Raw genomic sequence first — 22,034 nt, forward strand, 5'->3', positions numbered from 1 at the left:
TATACTGCAATGTAATCCCAGGGATTGAACTCAGGCTCAAACCTACCTCCTCGCCCATTTACACAGAAATCATGCTGACCCAGGGCTCAGTCCCAGGACCCTGTGGGGATGGAGGTCTGAGCCTGAGTCAAACTGTGACCCAGATTCAAGCCCTATTGCTTTGCAGTGTAGATGCAGCCCCACTGGAGTCATGCCAAAAGTATTCCACAATCCCACAGGCTGATTTCCTTTGTCCTCTGGACAGTGAAGTTTGGTGGATAGTTAAGTGTTTTAACATTGCACCATGAACAAAGGGCTAGAGTGGCTGCATTTTGGGAGGCTGCTAGGAAGTCTAGGATATGGGTGACACTGGAGCCCCAGGTGAGTACCCAGGGTTCAACAATTCCTAACCTGGGCTTTTAAATGAGTGGATGCTCAAGTCCTAGTAAACAAACCCAGGGTCTGCTACCTTGAGTTCTACTAACCCTGGGTTTACATTCCCATGCAGAATACTCTAAATCTCTCCTAATCTCCTTTACTTCACACTCGACCACCATAGTCGAGAAACTGGTTCTCCTGTTCTCATTGATATTGGATTATATTTCTGGAACATTGGTTTTCTATATTTTGAAAGAGCAGTTCCTTCACAAATACTGTATTGCCTGCATCATAGTTGGTAGTTATCTCACTCATACCGTCCAAGAGAAGATGACCTTATCCATAACATGAATCTCCCCCTCTAATGCCTAGAATACTAATGCATTCATTTAAGCCACACTGATCCAGGAAAGCACGTAAACATAAGCTTAACTTTAAGCACACCATTAGTCCTATTGAAATTAGTGAACTGGAATGTTCAGAAAATTGAAGGACAAATGCGGAAAAAAATATACTATGCACATACAAATGTTGGTTTTTAATGGATTATAGCTTGGCCAGATTTTCGTGGGGCAAACAAAAGGCATATTTTTTACCTTAAGACTCTAGATTGCTAAATTTCAAGGTGATGTTCCAAACAACGGAGGTTGTAGTAGAGCTATTCAAATATGGTCAGATAAATATTGTAACATTGGTAAAACACAATTTTTCATTAACCTTGTTCTCAAGGTTGGCCAAACTCTTTTCTGCTCAAACATTTAAACAATATTTCTTCCTGAAAGGTAGAAGTGAGTCAAAGTTATAAGCTTCCAAAAGGACGGGTCTGTAATGGAAAGTGTTAGGCAACATTAACTAACTTTGTCAAAGCTACTCTGCTCACAATGTAATATACACATTTGTATACACACTATGACCTGCACAAAAGACCAATATTATTACGCATCCTTCTGTCTTAAGATTGCCACAAAATACTCCCAGATGTATTGAGTACCCTTCTACTTTACTAGAAAGCTATATATAAAATATTCCTGAATGTAATATAATTTTCACCTCAACCATCACTATAAGGGAGCTGAGTCCTTATGGTGGAGCTGATGAAATCCCTAACTGGGCCAGCAGTACTGTATAATAGTTTAGTATTTGAAGAATAATTTATCCAACTGAAATTACAGAAGAAATTTAGGCAAACCGGACTATATACTTCAGAGTTATGATTATGCTAGAAAACCAGACTAACATTCTTACTCTTTTTGTGTGCATCAGCTTCTTTAATCACCAGCCATTGTTAGTGTTATGTCTTGCCTGAATACAGAGCAACTGAAATAACACCAGGTTTGGGGTTCTTGTGTAACTCCAAACTCATCCCAGGTCCACACACGCTATTCACAAAGTCATATTTAAAGCTGCTTAACAGCTTAAATTGATATAAATCCTTAAAGCAATTTAGGATCTTAAGCCACTTAAAATGCTTGAAGAAGCTTAAGAGCTTTAAGACTTTGTAGGGGTAGATGCCTTGTGCCGGGGGGGACGAGGGAGAGTGCGGGGAGGGGACCTGTTGGAGAGAAATCCAAGTGGACTGGAGTGTGAATAAGTCTGTTTCTGGGGTGGAGTAGAGGTATTTGTAGAAACCAAATCTGAAAGAGTGGAGGTGGTAAGTGTTTAAACACTGGTGATGATAGAGATATAAGAACCTACACAGAACTACTTGTTCACATCATAAACTGATGGAAACTGGCATAGCTCTGTTGACGTCATCTGGCCCATAGAGTGGGGCTGCTAATATGAAGGTGCTCTTCATAAAAAGGAGTTGCAGATCTGAAGTGAATAATGTTAAAAAACAAATTATTTAAAATTCAACTAGTAGAGCTGCTCTCATGTCCTATGAAGATGTGCCCTGCTTGTCTGACCACTAGAAATACACTGAATAAATACTAATAGAGAGGAGGAAATTACCATTTCAAATATGCTGGATAAAAGCAGTGGATTGGCACTTTGTGACAGTTATATATTAATTTTGTAGTGGCTGGCACTGCAATAATTTAGAGCGGTTCCATATTAGGCTCAACTGTGTAATTCATTCTGATGCTCCCTATTCATCAAAGATTTATTTATTTTTATATTGCCATGAGAAAAATAAAAAGTATGGAAAAGATCATCTCCCCCCACTTTCATTAAAAGAATATTATGACAGAGTAACAACTCTTAGGTCTCTTGAAGCAAAAGAACATCTTGCTGCAATTAGATATAATTAATGAACAATAATTAGAAAGATCTCTTCACTGAATTTATTATTGTATGCTTTCTTTAATCTATAACCTGTTAAAATGAGCACTGATTGTACGCTAGTGCTATATGTGGATGCTGTAGGAGACAGCTCTTCAGGTAGCATCCTTGCACAACATACTTCCTACGTGTTTGGCTCTACAATATAGCATTGAGTGAATATGGATTTATCATTGTTAGTATTATTATGTATTAAGTCCTATTTGAACTATAAAGCATCCTAGGTATAAATAGTGGATCCCCCTCAATATAACAGAAAGGAAAGTGGCAGTAGAGCATTTCCTATCAGGGGACCTCAGCAATGGATCAAGCTTCAACTATTGGTCTGAAATAGCTTGGAATTATTGATCTTTTGCAAGGCCCATCTTTTTGCCATTGTGGTTTAAAGGATTGGAGGCTGGTGGGAGTGATTGGTTGAGGGGGGGTGGGTAAGGATAGTTGATGGGAAAAGTCCCACTCATTGGGTTGTGTTGAGGAGATGCTTTTGCCAGAGGTTTGTTTTCTGTTTTTGTGTTACTGTTGTTTTTAATAATGTCAAGGGCACCCAGAGCAACAGTTGGGTGCTTTGTTATGTGGTGGTATAAATTTCCATACAAAGTATAAATAAGGCTGTGGCACAGAGGCCCACCCTGTGGTTCACTAGTGGTTCACTAGTCTGTTTCAACAATTGCGACTCTTGTCAGGCCTGACATACTCACTATACCTCACACATTAGGGCCTTCATATTTACTGCAAAACATGTCACGTAACATGTAATATGAAATCTAATAACACACTGGTCATTGAGGGCACTGTGAAATGCTTTTAACTACTCTGTAGGTAGAGTTATGGATTCTCTCTGATATTATGATCTGGAGCCTCTAAACAGACAAAGGTGACAAAAAAGTTTTCTCCTTCTATATATAAAGGGGAATGAAAATATGATGGCAGATGCTTCGTCCAGGAAAGCAGGTTCTGATCTGCTGCTGCTGGGTCAGCCAGTGGCTAACCCTCCTGCAGTTTTGTTAGTGGGGAGGTGTGACCCTAAGAGCATCGGAATGTGGAGGGCAAGGGGCTTATGGTATCAGGTAATGAGCTTCAGCTGGCCTGACCAATGCAGTTACCCCAATTCACTAAGGTTATAATCTCTATTTAACATGTGTCATGTAATATGCCATTGGAAACTAGTAACTCAGTGATCATTAATATTCTTGTGTTGTATGTATGTAGTATGTAGTAAGAGTTATGAATATATGCTAGAATGTTGACTAAAATGTATTTTAACATGGGATGTTGTGAGGAATTGGTAAATAGATCTTCCCTAGACAATGGAAAGTGTATTTGCTTCTCTCACCAGCTTGGTCATCAGACAGAGACAATGAAGGTCCATTTCATATTAGGTAAACATAACTAACAATTGGAAGAGGAGTCAGCATAGTGTCAAACCCAGCAGAAGAGAGACGCTTAGTCTGGATTTTACTTTTCAAATAATGCATTACAAAGGTTTATTGGTCTATAAAGACAGGGAGATGAATCTCAAGTGATGAGCACTTGACTCAATTGTATACAATATTACTATATTGTAAAAGTATTATGAAAACGTATACCACATTGGTAATTAATAGCATTGTGAAATGTGTGTATTAACACTATATGAGGAATTATGAATACTCACTGATATTATGCTTTCCAATCTGTGATCAAACAAAGGGTGAAACAGGCTTTTCCCACTGACAGGAGGGAAGGCAACTATCTACCTGTCTCCAAAGAAGTTAAGCAAGGTGTGACCAAAAATAATGGAAGCCCCATTTGCGGAGGAATGGGAAACCCACAGGAAGGGAAGAACAGCATGAGGTCATCCTGCCTCTTGAAACAAGGTCAATGAACTTTGGAAGATATAAGCAAGGACTGAAGCCATTCTTGGCATCCATCACTAGACATTCACAAACGGTTCAAGCTCTTGCAAGCTGAGAAAGATGGATGCTTCAAACAAGAAGGAGTTGAAGTCTCTGGAAGCTGAATGTAGATGAGAACGCTGCTTAGACAAAGATCTTTCACTTAAGAAAAAAAGGGAAGCCAGCATCTTGTACTTCTGTGGGAGATCCTGACTGAGGGAAAGTAAGCCATGGCTGGGAAGAAGAATGACTGAAGAGAGAAGCCATTTTGAACAAACCTGTACCTTCCTAGGTTAAGGTTTAGACTTTCAGATGCGTGTTTTCAATTTTATTTGCTTGTAACCATATCTACTTCTGTTTATTTTACTTGGTATCACTCAGCCTATGTCCTAGGTGTTAATACATTTGTTTTGTTTTTTACTATAAACCAACTCAATGCTGTGTTTGAAGGGAAGGTTGTACTTACCCCAGTTAAGTTAATAAACTGTGATGTGCTTTGGTCTCTTTAAAGGGGCAATGAACCCTATTATTTCTCTGTTCAGGTGAAGCTGGACAATTCAGGGCACTTGGTTCTGGAGAAATTTGGGACAGGGACTGTGCTGGAATCACCTTGCTTGTTGCAATGAAGGTTGATGGCAGCCAGGGTGGGGCTGTAGACAGGCAGCTGGGATCAGGGCTGCTGAACCAGGGCTGTGTAGCACAGAGATACTCGGGGTGAAACCTGTGTGCTTGCAGGCTGGCTATGATCATCCGAGGCTGGAAACTCCAGCAGCAAAGCTTTTTAAAGCACCAGGGTTGCAGGGCAAGTGGTGACACAATCCCTTGCTGGTCTGGATTGCACCCCTGTGCCTCGTGAACTTGGTGTAATCGAAACAGGATTTGCACTTAGCTTGTTACATTAACAAAGGTTTACAGTTTAAGCACTGGTGAAATATGTTTAAGTTATTCTCAAGTGAAAGAGCTGGGAACAGTCAAAGAAAGGTTACAGTTTGATTGTTTTCTGTTTGTTTGTTTGTTTTGGGAATAGAACAAAGGAAAGTAAAGATGAGCAAGAAGCTGAAAAGGCCAGAGGAGCAAAGAAGCAGGTGCTGAGCTCACCAAGCAGCAGTTAGAAAAGCTGGGTGCATAGTGAGATCTGTCAGCAGCTAATCAGAGCTAGTGGTCATGATGCACTCATATGTCACAAGTCAGGGCGAGGCACCTGTTCCAGCCCATGGGGCAAGAAGAGGGGTCCCTTTTCCTTCTAGGGCATGCAGGAGACCAAGCAGTAGAGACATCAGCCACGGTGAGAGGTCCAGAGCTGTGGAGGTTGCAGTGGACAAGGCTGCTAGTGGTGGAGAGATGGATAAAGCTGAAGGCCAGGTGTGAATGAGAAGGCAGAGCTGAAGCAATAGAAGCTTACTGACCAGGACAAATGCAGGTACCTGAGACAGAAGATCAGGGGCTAGCAAACAACCAGATGTGGGCATGATGGATCCTATCACTCTGCCTATAGCCTTTACTATGAACACTAAGGTTATTCTGGGAGTCTGACACAAAGAAAGTCAGCCATGGCTGGGAAGAAGGTAAAGTGGTGAAAGAAACCATCTTGAGCAAAGCCTGTACCTTGCTAGATTAAGAATTAGACTTTTAAATGTGTGTTTATTTACTTGAAACCATCTCTACTTCTGTTTCTTTTACTTGGCATCACTCAAGCTCTGTCATATTGTTAAGAAATTTGTTTTATTTTTTACTATAAACCCACTCAATGCTGTGTTTGAAGGGAAGAGTGTATCTATCCCAGTTAAGTTAATAAGCTGTGATGAGTTTTGGTCTCTTTAAAGGAACAAAAAAACCTTTTTTCTCTGGGTTGTCCAGGAGAGGGCTGAACATTGCTGATCATTTGGTTGTGGGAAAATGCTGAACTAGGATCGTGTTGGGGTCGCTTTACTGTTTGTAGCCAAGGCTGGTGGAAGCCAGAGTCAGGCTGTAGACAGGCTGCTGGAGTCAGAGTTGCTGATCCAGGGCTGTTTAGCACACAGACACTCAGGGTGTGACCCGTATGCTTGTAAGTTGGCTGTGAGTATCTCAAGCTAAGACCTCCAGCAGCAAAGCACTGTAGGGCACCATGGGTTGCAGGCAAGTGGTGACCCAACCCTTTACTGGTCTGTATTACACCCTGAACCCTGTGATAAGTGCTTATAAAGCACAGGTAGAATGGTCCCTGCTCTAATGTAAATTGAGTGGATAGTCTGGCTATTTCACATACAGTGGGCCTAATTCTCATGACGTGAATGTTGCTTTACACCTCTCTGGCAGTGCAGAGAGCCCTAAAAGGGGTGTCAATTATATTCTGCATGGCTGGACAATGAATGACACTTATACTCTTAACTCAGTTTGGGTATGAACATACCCAGTGTGGGTTAAGAAGGTATGTCTATATTGCAGCTGGGAGTGTGCCTGGGTAGAGAGATGAATGCTAGCTCCGCTTGAGCCAGTGTGCTAAAAATTAGAACATGGATGTTGCAGCACAGGCTGCGGCATGGGCTAACCACCTAAGCTCATACCCAGGGGTTGGGCGGACTAGTACTTGGGAAACTAACCTGTACAACAATGTTCATATCGCTATTTTTAGCAAGCTTGCTCAAGTGGAGACAGCCTATCTCTGTCTATCTAGGCTGGGAGGCATACTCCCACCTGCAGTGTAGACATACCCTTTAAGGCCCCTTTGCACTGCCAGAGTGATATAAAGAAACCTTTGAGTAAATAAAAATTAGGCCCAGTGTGTGTGGATGTGAAAATTGCCGATTTGGGGGAGGGGTGTGGGGAAGAGACTTGGAATGTAATGCCCTATATACACGTAAACTTTGTATTGATTTACTGCCCAATTTTGCACTGGTGTAAATCCAGAGTAATTCCACTAATTTCAGTGCAGGTACTCCCTATTCACGCAGGTTTAAATGAGAGCTGATTTTGGCCCTGTATCTTTAAACTTTGTTTTATTCGTGCTTCAATAAATCTTTCTTGCTCTGTGTTCTTGTACAAGCATAGCAACATGATTTCAATATGTGGATGGGCATCAGAATGTGTTCTCTCTTCCAAATAAACCTCTTCACTAGAAGAACTCAGGTAAAATTAAACCTCATATGATTTCAGTGCAGCTGAATTACAATTTGGGTTTCTTTTATGATAAAAAAGAGACATGCAAATGAGACTGACTGATGGTGGGTGTTTTGTTTCTCTCTAAAGACAACCATAGAAAGAGATCATTTAACTAATAAGAACTCTCTATTGTACCAGATAACACTAATATTTCAACATCTCTTGAATTTCAGAACATTTCAAGATCTGTCCAAACAAATGGATATGTCTTATGGTACTGTCAGGGATTCAGCAGTATATGAATACTTCAAAGCAAAAGGGACAAACCCTTTGGAGCAGGATAACACATTTGCTGAACTCTGGAGGACAATCAGTAAGAATAATGGAGCAGATAACTGTGTATCGAACCCTTCCGAAGGCATCCGGAAGGTAAGAATGAATTAATAATGGAGTTTTACTTTAAATTTTGTGTTATGTCTATGCATGAAGTTAATGAATTAAAGTGATTGTCATGTGGTAAAGGCAGGATTTAAATTTAAACTATTCCAGTCCTCTGTTTTTTTTAAGTAAAGGTTGCAAATTGGTTTGGGGACAAAACTGCTTCGGTTGCATTATGCTTCTACTAAGGACTACACTTTTTCCCGACAAAATCATTTCAACTTTTGGCCAGCTCTCACATTTGGGAAGGCTATTGTTCTAGTTCACCTCAACTTCTAACTCTTTTGTACCTTTCCCATTGCTCTTTTTAAGACCATACGTACATTAGACCCATGTTTATAGTCTATGTCCCATTGACTTTTAATGAGACTTAGGTTCCTAGATACATAAGTCACTTTTGAAAACATTACCTTGGGTCTTCTTATATTTTCCCTTGGGTGCTGAAACTTGTCCTTTACCCCATGAGTATTGCTGAGTCAGTGGATTAAATTGAGGCCTCCTCACTTCAGCAAAATTATGCCCACTCACATTAGGGAAGATGTATGAATCAGGTTTTTTGGTCATCTTTGTTTATGCAGTGCTACTCCAGTTATTAAAAAATTCATCTACTCACTCACATATTAACCCATCCATGCAGTTATTCAATGCCACTTTAATTCGCTCACTACAGTGTTCTCACCTATTTTCTCTCTCTCTCTCTCACACTTATTTTTAAGTGAAATTAACTCTTCATGCAGGATTCAAGCAGCTGATGTAGGGTGGCTCAGCAGAAGAGCCTTCATCTTTGTTCAGGGTCTTAGAGCCAATCACTCTGTAATAGTTTATTTTAATTGTGACTTCATAATTTGAAATACGTTGTCTCATTGGTACATGGCAGTGATGGAATTTGACCTAGGATTCTGACACAGGAATCAGATTCTCAGCTTTCAGCCATTCAGTTGCTTGGAAGTGTACATACATACAAGCATGCATACACACATTTCTTGTGGTGATTCCTGTGCTGCAGCTCTGAAAGTGAATGACAAGTGAATTAGAAGTCAATTACAGCAGATAGGATGCACAGGAAGTCAAACATTTCTTTAGTGGGGTATCATAGTCTCTTTCTTTATCAGTCTTTTTATTTTTAAAAATAAAATATTGTAAGCTAGAATCATTGATCAGTTGCTTTTGGTGTAAACTGAAAACCAGAATCTCTTGGTGCACAACTGTGTTACAAGTTCTTTATGCTATTGAAAAGGTGAGACTAAAAAGCAGACTTTTCTATATTATTTTACTTTTCCAATGTTTTATGTTTATTTTTCTAGAAGCTCAAAGAGAACAATTAGAATCTGCAGATTTTAAAAATGTCAGAAGTTGAGTTAATGGGAAAGAATGGACTCCAGGCAAGGGATATTCCTTCATTAGGGGAAAAATAAGTGTGGATGCTCAACCAAAAATGCTTTATTTCTAATCTAATTTATTAACAAGTATTTACACTCTTGAACAGATTTTGATGGCAAAAAAAGCAGCCTAGTTAAAATATCATAAGTGTAATTCCACGCTCAGAATTCCAGCAATTGCAGTTGTGTTAGAACAGCTGCATCCATCTTGCAGAGGTTTCTCTTTCTACTGGTTCAGCCAACACACTGTTCCCAAATTATCTCTAAACTCTACCTTCAGATATGTTGCTGATCCTTTATTATTAAAGCTATTACTCTGAAATAGCTACTGTCAAATAGTGAAGGAGACACCACTTTCACTTTTTACATATGAAACCATTTGGGTAACCGTTTAAAGTACTTATAGAAGTAGAATTTATGTGTATGTTGCACGTAAATATATATATTGGAGTCTTAAAATAAATTTGCTTGCACCATTTTTCTTTTTTACTTCTGCAAATATAAGTACAATCTATTTTTGGCATAAAAGTAGATCTCAAATTTGCATGTACAAGAATTTGTACAAACCAAATTCTAGATTCACAAACACTAATGCTTTTGTTGGAGGTACTTGCACACTGTCCAGTAACAGAACAAAAACAATATCATGCGACTTGTTCGACTCCTAGCAGCTAACCAACCCAGCTCCAATAGTGACTATTGCATGCCCATTGAAAACTGTTCAGGACCAGTCAGTCCAGAGAGTTTTTAAAAAAAAAAATCAGATCCTTTCAGACGATGAATCAGTTCTAGGAAATGGTGTTGAGATCGCAGAGAGATCCTAGGAGAATGAAGTGAGGCTACGTCTGTCAAATAACACGCTCTTTGAAAATGATTCTCTCGGTTCTGCTACTCATGATATTGAGCAGGATGCAGTTGGGAGCCATTGACCCCTGCTCTGCCTGAAAGACTGAGTGAGTGTGCAGTGTGTGCCTAAGACAGCATGAGGGTGAAGAATAATGTGTCCTGTACCTGAGGCCTGATCCAAAGCCCACTGAAGTCAGTGGGAAGACTCTCTGACTACTATGGCCTTTGGATCAAGCTTGTATTCTCTCTCTGTCTCTCGTAGGAATATTATTATACTAGTAATGGTTTATCTGGGTTGAGTCCTCTTGCTTCAAACTTCATCTATTTTTTTGTCTTCCTCACAGTTTAAATGGGTTTTGCCTCAGACTTTAACCACTGTAAAAAATTAGGTTGACTTTGACAAGCCGCCTGCCCTTGACCCAGCCACTACTTCTCCCTATTTTATATGTACTGTCACTCATTATATGGGCGTAACAAAATGCGCTGGTGTATGATTTACTAACTGTTTAAGGTCCGTGTGAAAATGAGACATCTATTTCCTGAGGCATTCTCAGCGTGAAAAAATAGTAAAACTGAGTACATAAAATATAGATAAGCATTCTGTCATAAGCATTGACATTTAAAAAAATTAAAACCATTTAACTTAGAAAAATGCAGGATGTATTTAAATGTATTTTTCTTATATCACTGGCATTATGTCATAAGATATTCAACAACAGTAAGACTGTAAATACCCATATTTTATAAACCTATTACAGGCTTCCATTTATTATAGCTAGATTTACTAAGCCTCAGGTTTTAGCTTTAGATTGGCAAAATGTTGAGAATACCAATTAGAGTAACTTTGGGATTCAGTGTAGAGTTGGCAAGTGACTCAAATTTATACGATAATAACTGTGTCAAATTAAGTCTGATTTTAATGTGCTGGCGTGATATATATAAAACTTGATCGACTCCATCAAATAACATGGACTATAATCCAGTTTCTCTGCAGTCCCACAGCTGACCTCTGCTGCCATTTGATTAAACATTTACTAATTCAGAGATAATATTTAATAAAATTGTCAAATATAATAAGGTGTTTATAGTTTAAATGTCTCTCTTCTCAGCTCATTGACCTCCTTGAACAAACAGACAAGTGCGTTTCAAATATCATGTCTAGAAATTTTTTGTTTTTTTTTAAAAGAGAAATCAGTGTTAGTATATGAAACTGGACTTTTAATCTACATTTTAGTATACATTTCCTAGAACACAAAAGTGACATATAAATGCAGCCTTAAAACTCTAATTTGTTGAAATGTAAAATCTAAATCTCTTCATAGCACAAAATACAAATATTTTAGTGGATCTTTCAGATCAAAGACTTTGTCAGCACAATGAAAAAAACATGACTTTCCCCTGAAATCCAAATTTCTGTGAGTTCTCTCTGTTTCCCAATTATATTGGATTATAAAATGGATGTTAGTTCCCAGTGCAGGTCTAAGAGAAGCAATGCCAACTGCAGTGAGAAGCAATGGAGAGAATCTGGGTTGTTTTTTTTTTACGGATAAGTGCAAGACGTCGATTTTGCTCTATTCCACTCGCCTCTCTTAATCTGGCTGAGAAGTTCCTATCTGCTTCTGCAAATTGAACTCTTTAAGCAGCTCAAAACAAAAAGATAAAGTGGGGGATGGTTCTAAAAGCTTTCATGCATTTCTGTTGCCATAGAAAATACATCTTTTCATATAAGATATGGTCTATACATCCATAGTGACCATCTAGCATTGTCTCAAGGCACAGCTTTTAAAAACATAGTTGGCAACCACACAAAGGATATCTGTGCACTGCAAAACACTCAATGACACAAATGTATTTCAGATTTGCACTCAGAAAGTAAAGTGAGGTTTTGTTTAACTCCAGAGATGTTTGAGGAAAGTTGATTTGGACTGTAAGTTAGGTCTCACAGGTTCCAAAGTCTCTCATGGTAACACAGGAGGAATTACTCTGCCAGAATAAATCAATGATTCATATAATACAGTATTCTGTCATTGAAAATGGCAGTACTGGTACAAATTTCCCAGAATAAAACTAATTCAGCTATACTGTTCTGTGGGGGAAATTTCCTTCTGACTCCAATGATGGATTGATCAGTGTACACTAAGAAGCATGAGGTTTAGTAGCTCCTGTAATTTTATCCTAGGTAATGTAACTGAAAACACTATTATTTATAATATACATTTTTAATCCATTTGTGCAGCTTAGTTAGCTATTTGCCTGCATGATATCCTGTGGCAATGAGTTCCACAGGTTAATTGTATGTTGTATACAAAATCTTTATTTTTAGATATTTTATATTGTTGCCTTTTTTAATTTTGAGCATCTGTTCATACTAGAGGCAGGATAAATAGGAAGACCTAATGAGTTCCCTCTATACCACCCACATAATAAACCCTCTTTCTCTTTTCCAAACTAAATAGCAATAATCTTTTAAATTTCTCCCTTGTTGGAACCCTTCCTTTTCCTGATACTAATAATTCTCGTTGCTAGTCTTTGAACCTTGTCTATTTCTTCTATGTTTCATTGGTGATGAGGTGACCTACACCAAATATAGTATCTGAGTCAAGAATGTATAATTGATTTATATAATAGCAATATAATATTTTTCTATATAGTTCTCCCCTTTTTACTGCCTACTAATATCTTGTTCATTTTTTAAATCATCATTGAATCAGGCTTTTAAACACATCAATGTTTTTCTTGAAATATTACAAAACTTCACTCAAAAGTTCAGTGCATAGGAATAGTTTAAACTATTTTTTTCCAATATACGTCACCTTTGTTCATATATACCATTGTGCTGTCCAATTTCCGTACACATTTTCTTAGGTCCTCTGGAGTTCACACAGCCCTCCTGTTCTCTTGACCAGCCTACATTCCCTGTCATCAATAATGTTGACACTTCACAAATCATACCTTCAAGTAAAGCAATACCAGTTCTCACATTGATCTTTGGGGCACCTTGATATTTAGCATATAAAGAGTCTAATAGTAATAATTTATTCCTACTCTTTGCTTCCTGTCTCTGAAACATTTTATAATCCATCATAGGACTTTACCTCTCACCCCCAGAGATTACAAAGTTGCCTTAATAGTCTCTTGCAAATGCCTTTGAAAGCCTAAATATTCATTGGCTCCTTATCCGTTATTTTGTTAACTCTTTCAAATAGTTACAACAGGTTAAAGAGCCTTGTTGTTTCCATATGCAAGTCATGTTTTTTTGCCATTCTCTGATACCAGCTTTGGTGTTTTATAGTTCCATCCCTATGGATTTTCTGATTTTTTCCCCTGGTACCAGAATAAAGCAAACTCCTCTACATTTCCCTGGTACAATGTAAAGATGAGTAAAATGTTGGTGATCTTTTTATCTGCCAGTACATTAGCTACATTAAGAAGTGATATGTCTTTGTAATGATGAATGCAGTATTTTGTTTGTAATTCAAGATACTTCATGTGTCTGTTTCATCAGAAGTTTCAGATGAATTCCGGCCACACCTGGTGTGTTGTTTGAAATTCAATTGTTTTCAAGTTGTTTCATCATTTCTTGTTTCAATCTCTTCTCTAAAAGAGCCTCACTTCACCACCAATAAACCCAGGCCCTGTGACAGGTATTTTTCCAGTCTTCTTCTGTAGTGAGGAATAATGTAAAGCAATCACTTAGTCCTCCTCTGCACTCTCCTTATCCCCTTTGGTTTTCTTTTTTTACACCCTGGGAGTCTTAAATGCACTGACTCTCCCATGGGCTTCTCACTTTTGATTAATGTAAAGAAGAAATTTGTTTTATATACCTTTGGCTTTTTTTTTTCCCTTCAGATTTACTCTTAACCCTGTTAGTCTGCACCCTATCTGTCAGCCAGGGCAATTGTCCTATCTCTTAGAATCTGCTGAGCTGGATCTCCATTTGAAAGACTGTTTTATGGCCTGGAAAAATAAATACCACCACTACCATAGTTTAACCAAACTATTATTTTATCTCCTGCTAGTTTTGATATACAATCTACATGCATTCTGGGACTCTAATCAGGGGCATAATATATGTGACTGGGTCAAATTCAAATCCCAATCCTTAATACATACATTTTAGGGTATTTCCTACTCCACTCCTAACTTCCTGCTTCTCCAAACAAACCTAGCCCCTTTCTTGCCTGGTGTCTGCCCCCTTCCTTCCACAGTCCATACACACACACATCTTTCTACTGACAGCTGATCCTGGCACTTCCAGATTTCATTTTGGATCCCAAATACCATGAAAAAAAAAGCCTTAATAGTGGCACCTTGACCCCTCCATTTCTTATATTCACTTGGATTGGGAAATGTTGAGAAGTTCAAAATATAATGAAAACAAAAGTTAACAGAACTTTTTCAAAGTCTTCATTTAAAGTTTGGGGTGAAGGTTCCTGTCCATTCCTATTTTCTCTACCTCATTTCACACATTCCTAATGAAAAGTATGCAAAAGGTAACTATATTGCATATATATTTCAGTTTTCCCAGTGCGATAGACCTTCTTTAAATTGCACAAATGATACTGCTTACCTGTCACATTGGATATTAACATGGATTTGAAGTGTGCTGAATTTAGATTGCAGCCAAATATTTGATCACAGGAAGCTTTTTATGTAATATAAATACTAAGAGGAAGGAATCACCCTCTTTAAAGAAGCAAATCTTATGAAAGTAGAAGAAACTGCAGAAAAGAGAGATCTTGGAGGCCTCTATCTTTGGCAATCAGAGAAAGAAAACAATTTTACTTCCTCCAGAATTTCTGGAGATTGAGAAGTGTGCATAATTAAAGGTTTAAAACTCAGTTGTCTGTTTAGGCTAAAATCCTGAGGCTATCAGATAAATAATGCTGTACAGTTCTGATGGCACTGGGCAGAATTGGTTGTGTCACAAAAAATACATAATTGATACACAAAAGCCCGGTGGACTTTATTGACTGTTTTATAGTCTCACAGCACAACTCAGGATAGCAATATCATAAATGACAGAGAGAGACTGACCTTGTCAAAAGGCTTCCCACCAACTGTAACTCAGAGTGAGAAGCTTTCCTGGACAAAATAGATAAACTCGACAGAGTTCCCCAGGGCAGCTTGCGTAGTAGAGGCCAAAGCAGCGTGATTCTTCTCCAGGCATTGCCTTGTAATGGAAATTGAATGCCTGAGGAAGTTAATGTTTCCCCAAGCGGCCCTGGGACAAATAAGAGGTATGCTATAGATATTGGCTTAGTTCCCCTTCTGAAGACTGGAAGCTCAAGAGAGCTGTCTGCAGAACAACTCTGAAGCAACAAACACATACAGATGTGAAAACCAGAAGAAAACAAGAGTGTCTCAGACTCCATCTCTTATGAGTTCCATCTCTCTATTTGCACTAAGCCTGTTATTGCACTACACTCATTGACTAAATTCTGTATGGGGGATACCAAATGAACCTTCTGGCCCCGTGTGTAATTGCATATATATGCAGTAGAATTGCATCTTTATATGTGGCAAAACAGGTGCATTATTTATTATGGAGCTTGGGCTTAGAAATACATAAATAGGCTGTCATGGAAGTGATTATAAAAGATGCATGTTGCCCAGAGCCAGAAATCCTGTCAGAACTGTCACAGTTGTGGAAGTAAGGTCCTGCAGTGGACACTCCTGCTAACATGAAAGTTGAACAGTCAAGAAGGACACAAGCACATTCACAGGTAGAGCAGAGATTGATATGGACAGGTTTGTCACTAACACCAATTGACTGAGGGTAGAGGATCATTCAGTACACACATCAATGGCTGTACATGTTTGCAGAAAGACATTTTTGTGTTTCCAGTTATGTGTGTTGCCAGTTGATTTTATGTCATGGCTGCTCTGGGCAAGGCCTACCTTGCATTATTGTGTTTGTCTTTTCGTTAGTAGATTATGATGGTTTCCCTAGATATCGTATGGGATAAATGTTTGTTCTTGATTCCTTCCCCATTCACATCAAATGCTCTCGCTACCTAATTGGAATGTAGGCAGAATTGTATGTGATATTGGCCATACTAGTATTCTGAGGTTTTTCTTTGGTGTGGTGTCATATCACAGGAAGCCTTTTTAGGAACTGGAGGTTTTTTTGATAAGAAGTTGTTGTCATTCTCTGGCTTACTTCATGGTGCTGGCAACAGGCTCATATAACGTTCATGTCCTTCTTCTCTGAATAGTCCATACTGTATTTTGGACTATACAAAAGCTTTGTACTAATACAACAACAGTCACCTTAGCCTCTCAAAGCATGTCACATGAATTAATTATTTTAGCCTACTGAAAATATGTATTTGTTGTTTAGCTGCCTTATTGTAGTTGTTTGGTGTGACGGGATAGATTTGTCTGGAACTTGCTTTTTGGCCTGGGATAATGTTCTAGGAGGCAGGGTTATATGGGCAGATGAGAGGTAGTGGGAGTCCATCAGCATCCCAGAAAACTAGCCTGGAACATATAAGAGGAGGCGAAAAAAGAAGTTCTGGACTGGTTGTAGGGAATGGCTGGAAAATTACACAAGCTATGCTGAAGGAAGCCAGATGCCTGCCAAGGAAATCCTTCTAAAAACAATTTGTGGGGTTTATTTAAACCCTGAAGAAAGGGACTTTGTGATTCCTGCCCCTCTTTCCTGAAACAAAGGAAGAACCAGATAATATGCCTTTGTTTAACCCAGAAGCCAGGGATTTTTCAGGACTTTTATTTACTTTGACCAAGAAGAGGGGGAATGATGGGACTTGATTTATGGTGAGTATAGCAAGAATTGTTTTTTCCCTTTCTGGTTGCTTGGGTTCCTTTCATGGGAGGGCCACTCACTCACATTTGGTTTATTGTCCTGTTTGAACAGCCATCCAGGAGTTCAGTGTACTGTGATCACTTATTTCCAAACATGCTAAAATGAAATGAGTTTAATTTCCTAACCTAGATGCCAGCAGGCCACAGCTGATATAAAAGAACTGAGAGAGTCTTGTCTTGTAGGTCAATCCAAGGCTGAGCTTACATGGAGATGGAAAACACCCAGAGGAAACAGCTGATGGTTAGAAATGAGGCCATTAGTTGAGGGTGCTTGAAGATATAGTCTTGTAAACAAACCTATGTAGAACATCAGCTTCCTGCCTTGCCAAGGCTCTAAACCTGATGAGAAAACACAAATCACCCAAACTTAAAAAAAATTAAGTCTTGGAAGCCTGCATCTATGATTACTCATTTATTTGCATTAGATTCTCCAGCCCATCTGTTCCACTGTGCTTTGTATGTTCACTAGAGACTTAAAAAACATATTACTTAAATGCATTAGGAAATCAATTATTACTTTAACCAAGCAAAATGATGACTTTTTTTTTATTAAAATCCCCATCCAGAGACATTTCTTACATCTTATGTTAAGTAAAGTGATTTACATTCATCATGCGCACTGCACTCAGGCACTGGTTTGAATCCAATTAACGCTGACATTTGAGGACAGCTGTGGAGGTGTGTACTAAAATAAATCAATATTGGTCACAAACAAAGCTAGTGGGAGAATCTGGCGACTCTTCTCTTCCACGTTAAGGGAGGAAATTATTCTCTAAAAATTTTATCCTGCCTTTTGTTGCAGGACTAGGGCAGCTCTTTTCAAATGGCGTTTTCTTTTGGTGAGCTGCCATTTTGGTGGCTGTGCCTGCTAGAACATATCATACTGTGTTTGTAATGTATCCGCCCAGGTGTGTATATGTGTGGAAATGGAAGAATTAGTATGTGCTCATTAAGCAGTGCTCCCTAGGAAAACCATATCAAGTAATATCATTTAAGGTAATGTCTTTAATTCATTATTAATCATTATAATTATGTAAAAGACCATTGTGAGGCCTGAAGTTGGCTACATTGCAAACATGAAGTCTTTGACTCAGGCTACTGTGCCACCCTGGCTCATTGAAAAAATGGGAGTGCTCTCAGGGGGTATGAAGTAGAGGAGGAACTGTTGTGGGGGCTTCAGAAATGTCTGAAGATGTGAGGGGTCTAAAACGTTGTTATGAACTAATGAAATGCCAATACTGGGCAAGCAAAGTCAGCGTGACTTTGAGACCATTTTAAGCCCTAGATCAGTTATATAATTTAGTTTTATTTGTGGTACATTTACAGGCAAAGAAAGGCAACTATGCTTTTTTGTGGGATGTAACAGTGGTGGAATATGCGGCGCTGACAGATGATGAGTGTTCTGTGACCGTCATTGGAAACAGCATCAGTAGTAAAGGATATGGGATAGCACTCCAGCATGGCAGCCCCTACAGAGACCTCTTCTCCCAAAGGTAACACAAAACCATACTTGTTTCATAGGATTCTCCCTGTAACAAAGAGAGAATCCTGTGTTCACTGCTGATTAACTTTGGCAATATCTGTTTATTAAAGGAATCTCTGTCTTTTGAAATCAGTTGTTTGAATTCTCTTCCTTTTATAGTAGCGTAGGGCAGAGGGGCGAGGAGCAACCTCAACAGAGCTGTTACTTCCTCTCCTGTGCATGTGGTAGGTAGGAGGGAGATGGAAATGGGTGGAGTGTTGGCTGTGTTCCCAACACTCCACGTAGCACATACTGTGCCTGGTATATTCCCCAGCGCAGTGGGTTAACTGGGTAGGAGAGTGTAACTCTCTGAGTCACAGTCTACTTCCCAGGCTGTTTTTGGGGCAGTGAAACAATCCACTGCCCCTTACACGGGGCTTGTGACAAAGCTAAAATTGAGCCTTTTGACTGGGGTGCATTGATCCAACTGAAAGATGCAATGCTGTCTATTATATGTCATAATATAAAGGTAAATAATAGTTGCTGAGTGATTGTGGGGGTTTAGGAAGATGGTGACTCTACTGTGTCTGTCACAATTCAGTGATCCCTGTGGCTAACAGTTTATCAGTATCTTTTAAAAGTATACATGTGTGCTTCCCCCTCATGTTAAAACAAACATGTGCACAGTGGTGTAGATACGTGCGGCCTTAGTAGAAATTGGCTGAGCACACAGCTACCTGCAGGAAGCCAAGGCAGACTTTCTTTCTGTGGATTATTTGTAAGGAAGCCTTTTATAAGAAGCTATAAAACACCAGCTGCAGTCAGCCAGGATTTTCATGATAACCAGAGACAAAGCTGCCTCAGAAGGAAAGCTTGTTATTAAATAGTGAAGGCAGTTGTCAAACCAGACCCAAAATGAATCATTCATGGAGAGAGGGGACATTTCACAAATGGGAAACAATGATGAATTAGTAATTGTTAACACACTAGTTCAAGCGTAAAGTAACAGCATTATAGTAAAATCTTTTTTGAATGAGCTGCATTTGCTTAGCTCAAAGAAGAAATAAGCAACTCTATTGCTGCTTAAATTGTTTTGTATTAAGTACTGTGCAAATGGTGGCATGCTTGTTTCCAATACAATTTGAAATTATTATGATGGAGTATACATGGAGTGGAGGGGGGGGGGGGGGAAGGTTGAGTCTTTTATGAGCTATTTCTTCCTGAATAATAACCCATGGAAAATCCACTATAGCCCATTGGAAATCAGACTACGGTCAAAATTTTAGATGGAGCCCTAGCTAAAGCTTTGCTTATTAAGTGTAGTTTTTAAAGTCACACTTGTTTCTAAAGCTGATCAGTGAAGTCTTCCGGATGCTCTGTACTGGAATATGCTGGATGCAGTTTGGTATAATAGAGTAACTCACTTCACCCCTTTCCAGGTGGATGTTTTTTGGATGAAATTACATTTGACTAGGAGGCATTTATCAATCTTGTTACTTACAGAAAGTTATGCTTGTGAAAGTGGCACTCTTACAACCACTTTAGCGTTTGAGGAAAATGTACAGTGAGTATTTGATATGGAGAAAATATACCTCACTGATTGATTATAGACAGAAAGCAAGAAAGTCCTGCAACTGTAGAATTCACCAGTCCTGCTAGAGATGCTCTGCCCTAGAAACAAAATCCCACTGATTAACACTGAATTCCTACAGAAAGGTAATTCCTGCAGGGCAATTGTAATATAAGGATTCCAGGGCTACAGAGTTGTTGATAAATGGATACACAATATACAGAAATCAACTGAAATAATGCCTATGTTTTAAAATTTCTGCAGGATCTTAGAATTACAAGACACTGGAGACTTGGATGTACTCAAACAGAAATGGTGGCCACGGATGGGCCGTTGTGATCTGAATAGCCACACCAATGCACAGACAGATGGGAAGGCACTGAAGCTTCACAGTTTTGCAGGCGTCTTCTGCATTTTAGCAGTAGGCCTTCTTCTCGCATGCTTGGTAGCAGCGCTGGAGTTGTGGTGGAACAGCAACCGTTGTCATCAAGAAACTCCAAAAGAGGTCCATAACTTTTATTCTTATCACAATTAAGAGTAGAAAAAACAAAATACAGAGAGCAAATGGAAGCTGTGGGATTTAGGTGCTCTCATACAAATACATTCACTTTATTTTGATTGGCAATACTAAATCATTACATGAAGTTTGATTTTTTTTTAAAATGTGACTTTCATGGACGGTGCCAAATTGACAGCCCTGGAGACTAAAGTCCTCTATTTATTTATAGAGCAGTTACAGCATGGGCAGCAGCAGTCCAAACTTCCCTACGTTGTCCCACCAATGTGCCTCAACCCTGACCTGGAGAGACCAGCTTTAGGGGTAAGAGAGTAGATGAGACACCATGCCCTTGGCCTCTCTGCTAAGACTGACAGCAGGGATACAAATTGGCACCAGCTGATGTTTTTTGTAATTTGGACCCTTATCTAGTGGGTTGTGACCACCAGCTCATTCTACACAGCTGCCATCAGAGGGCAACAATTTTTGGTCACAACCAATCTAGGCCAAATTTGAACAGGTGACTTAGTGATTAAAAATTAATTATCTTAATTAATACAATAAACCATCCAGCCACCAATACTGTTTAATAACTGTCTTTCCTTTTATTTTTTTGTAACCTTTTTTGTTTGTTTCTAAAAATGACTCTTCTGAGCAAATGCCTTCCATATAAAATATTTTACCTAGAAAAATCCATTGGAATTGACTTGTTTGCAAAAGTTTTCTTGCAACAGTGCAAAGTAATAAATAGTAACATGATGGTAGACTAAGCAGTCCATAAGCAGAGCTATCTTGCTTGAAGCCTGTATCTATTTACATCAATTAAAAAGTTTAACAAGCTAACCTCTGGAAATTTTTTAAACACTTAAAGACACTTAAGACACTTAAGATTAAGACACTTGCAGATTCTTATGACTTGAACAGATATTTGTTACAAGCAATTAATAGGCAGAACCACAAGTGGAAAAGAATACAAAGGCAGAAAGCCCATCAATTCCAACCTTAATTTCTAGGGTTGTCGGGAGTATTACAATACTTGACATGCCAACCACATACAAACAGTTGTGGTATATGAAATCTGAAAATATATGTTGTAGTCTGTAATGTTATCAAATATTTGTCAATAATATTCCATTCTCTGTGTTCCCTCTTCACCCATTTTAATTAAATAATTAATTATTTATAAAATATCCATATCATGCTTGTGGGACAAACTTGTGAAGTCACTTGCACACAACTCCACAATATATATTGCTGAAAAGGATCATTTTGGTGATGGAAATTTTGTATCCATTTTTCTTAGCACAGTATAGCATTCTGAGTGCATGCACAGTGAGGACAAATAGCTTTGCCTATAAAGAAACATGCATTCATATCTTGGATGCAAGCCCTCAGCCTTTCCCTTACTACACTGTAGACC

General features: G+C 38.8%; 1 protein-coding gene across 5 annotated transcripts in view; it reads left to right on the forward strand.

Moving 5' to 3' along the window:
• Positions 1-22,034, forward strand: part of GRID1 (glutamate ionotropic receptor delta type subunit 1) — a 710,419-nt gene that overhangs the window by 667,979 nt on the left and 20,406 nt on the right. For 3 of the 5 annotated variants that reach the window (XM_067552524.1, XM_067552526.1, XM_067552523.1), the window contains exons 13-15: positions 7,829-8,024; positions 18,413-18,579; positions 20,383-20,623. In XM_067552524.1, coding sequence (XP_067408625.1) covers positions 7,829-8,024; positions 18,413-18,579; positions 20,383-20,623 — 604 coding nt within the window. Of the gene's footprint in view, positions 1-7,828; positions 8,025-18,412; positions 18,580-20,382; positions 20,624-20,851; positions 20,939-22,034 lie in introns of all 5 variants that reach the window. The other 2 variants (XM_067552528.1, XM_067552527.1) reach the window with 2 other exon arrangements.

This window comes from Emydura macquarii, unplaced genomic scaffold (assembly GCF_026122565.2).
Source record: "Emydura macquarii macquarii isolate MOO-44397 ecotype Brisbane River unplaced genomic scaffold, CSIRO-AGI_Emac_v2 contig_1390, whole genome shotgun sequence".
NCBI classification, from domain to species: Eukaryota; Metazoa; Chordata; order Testudines; family Chelidae; genus Emydura; species Emydura macquarii.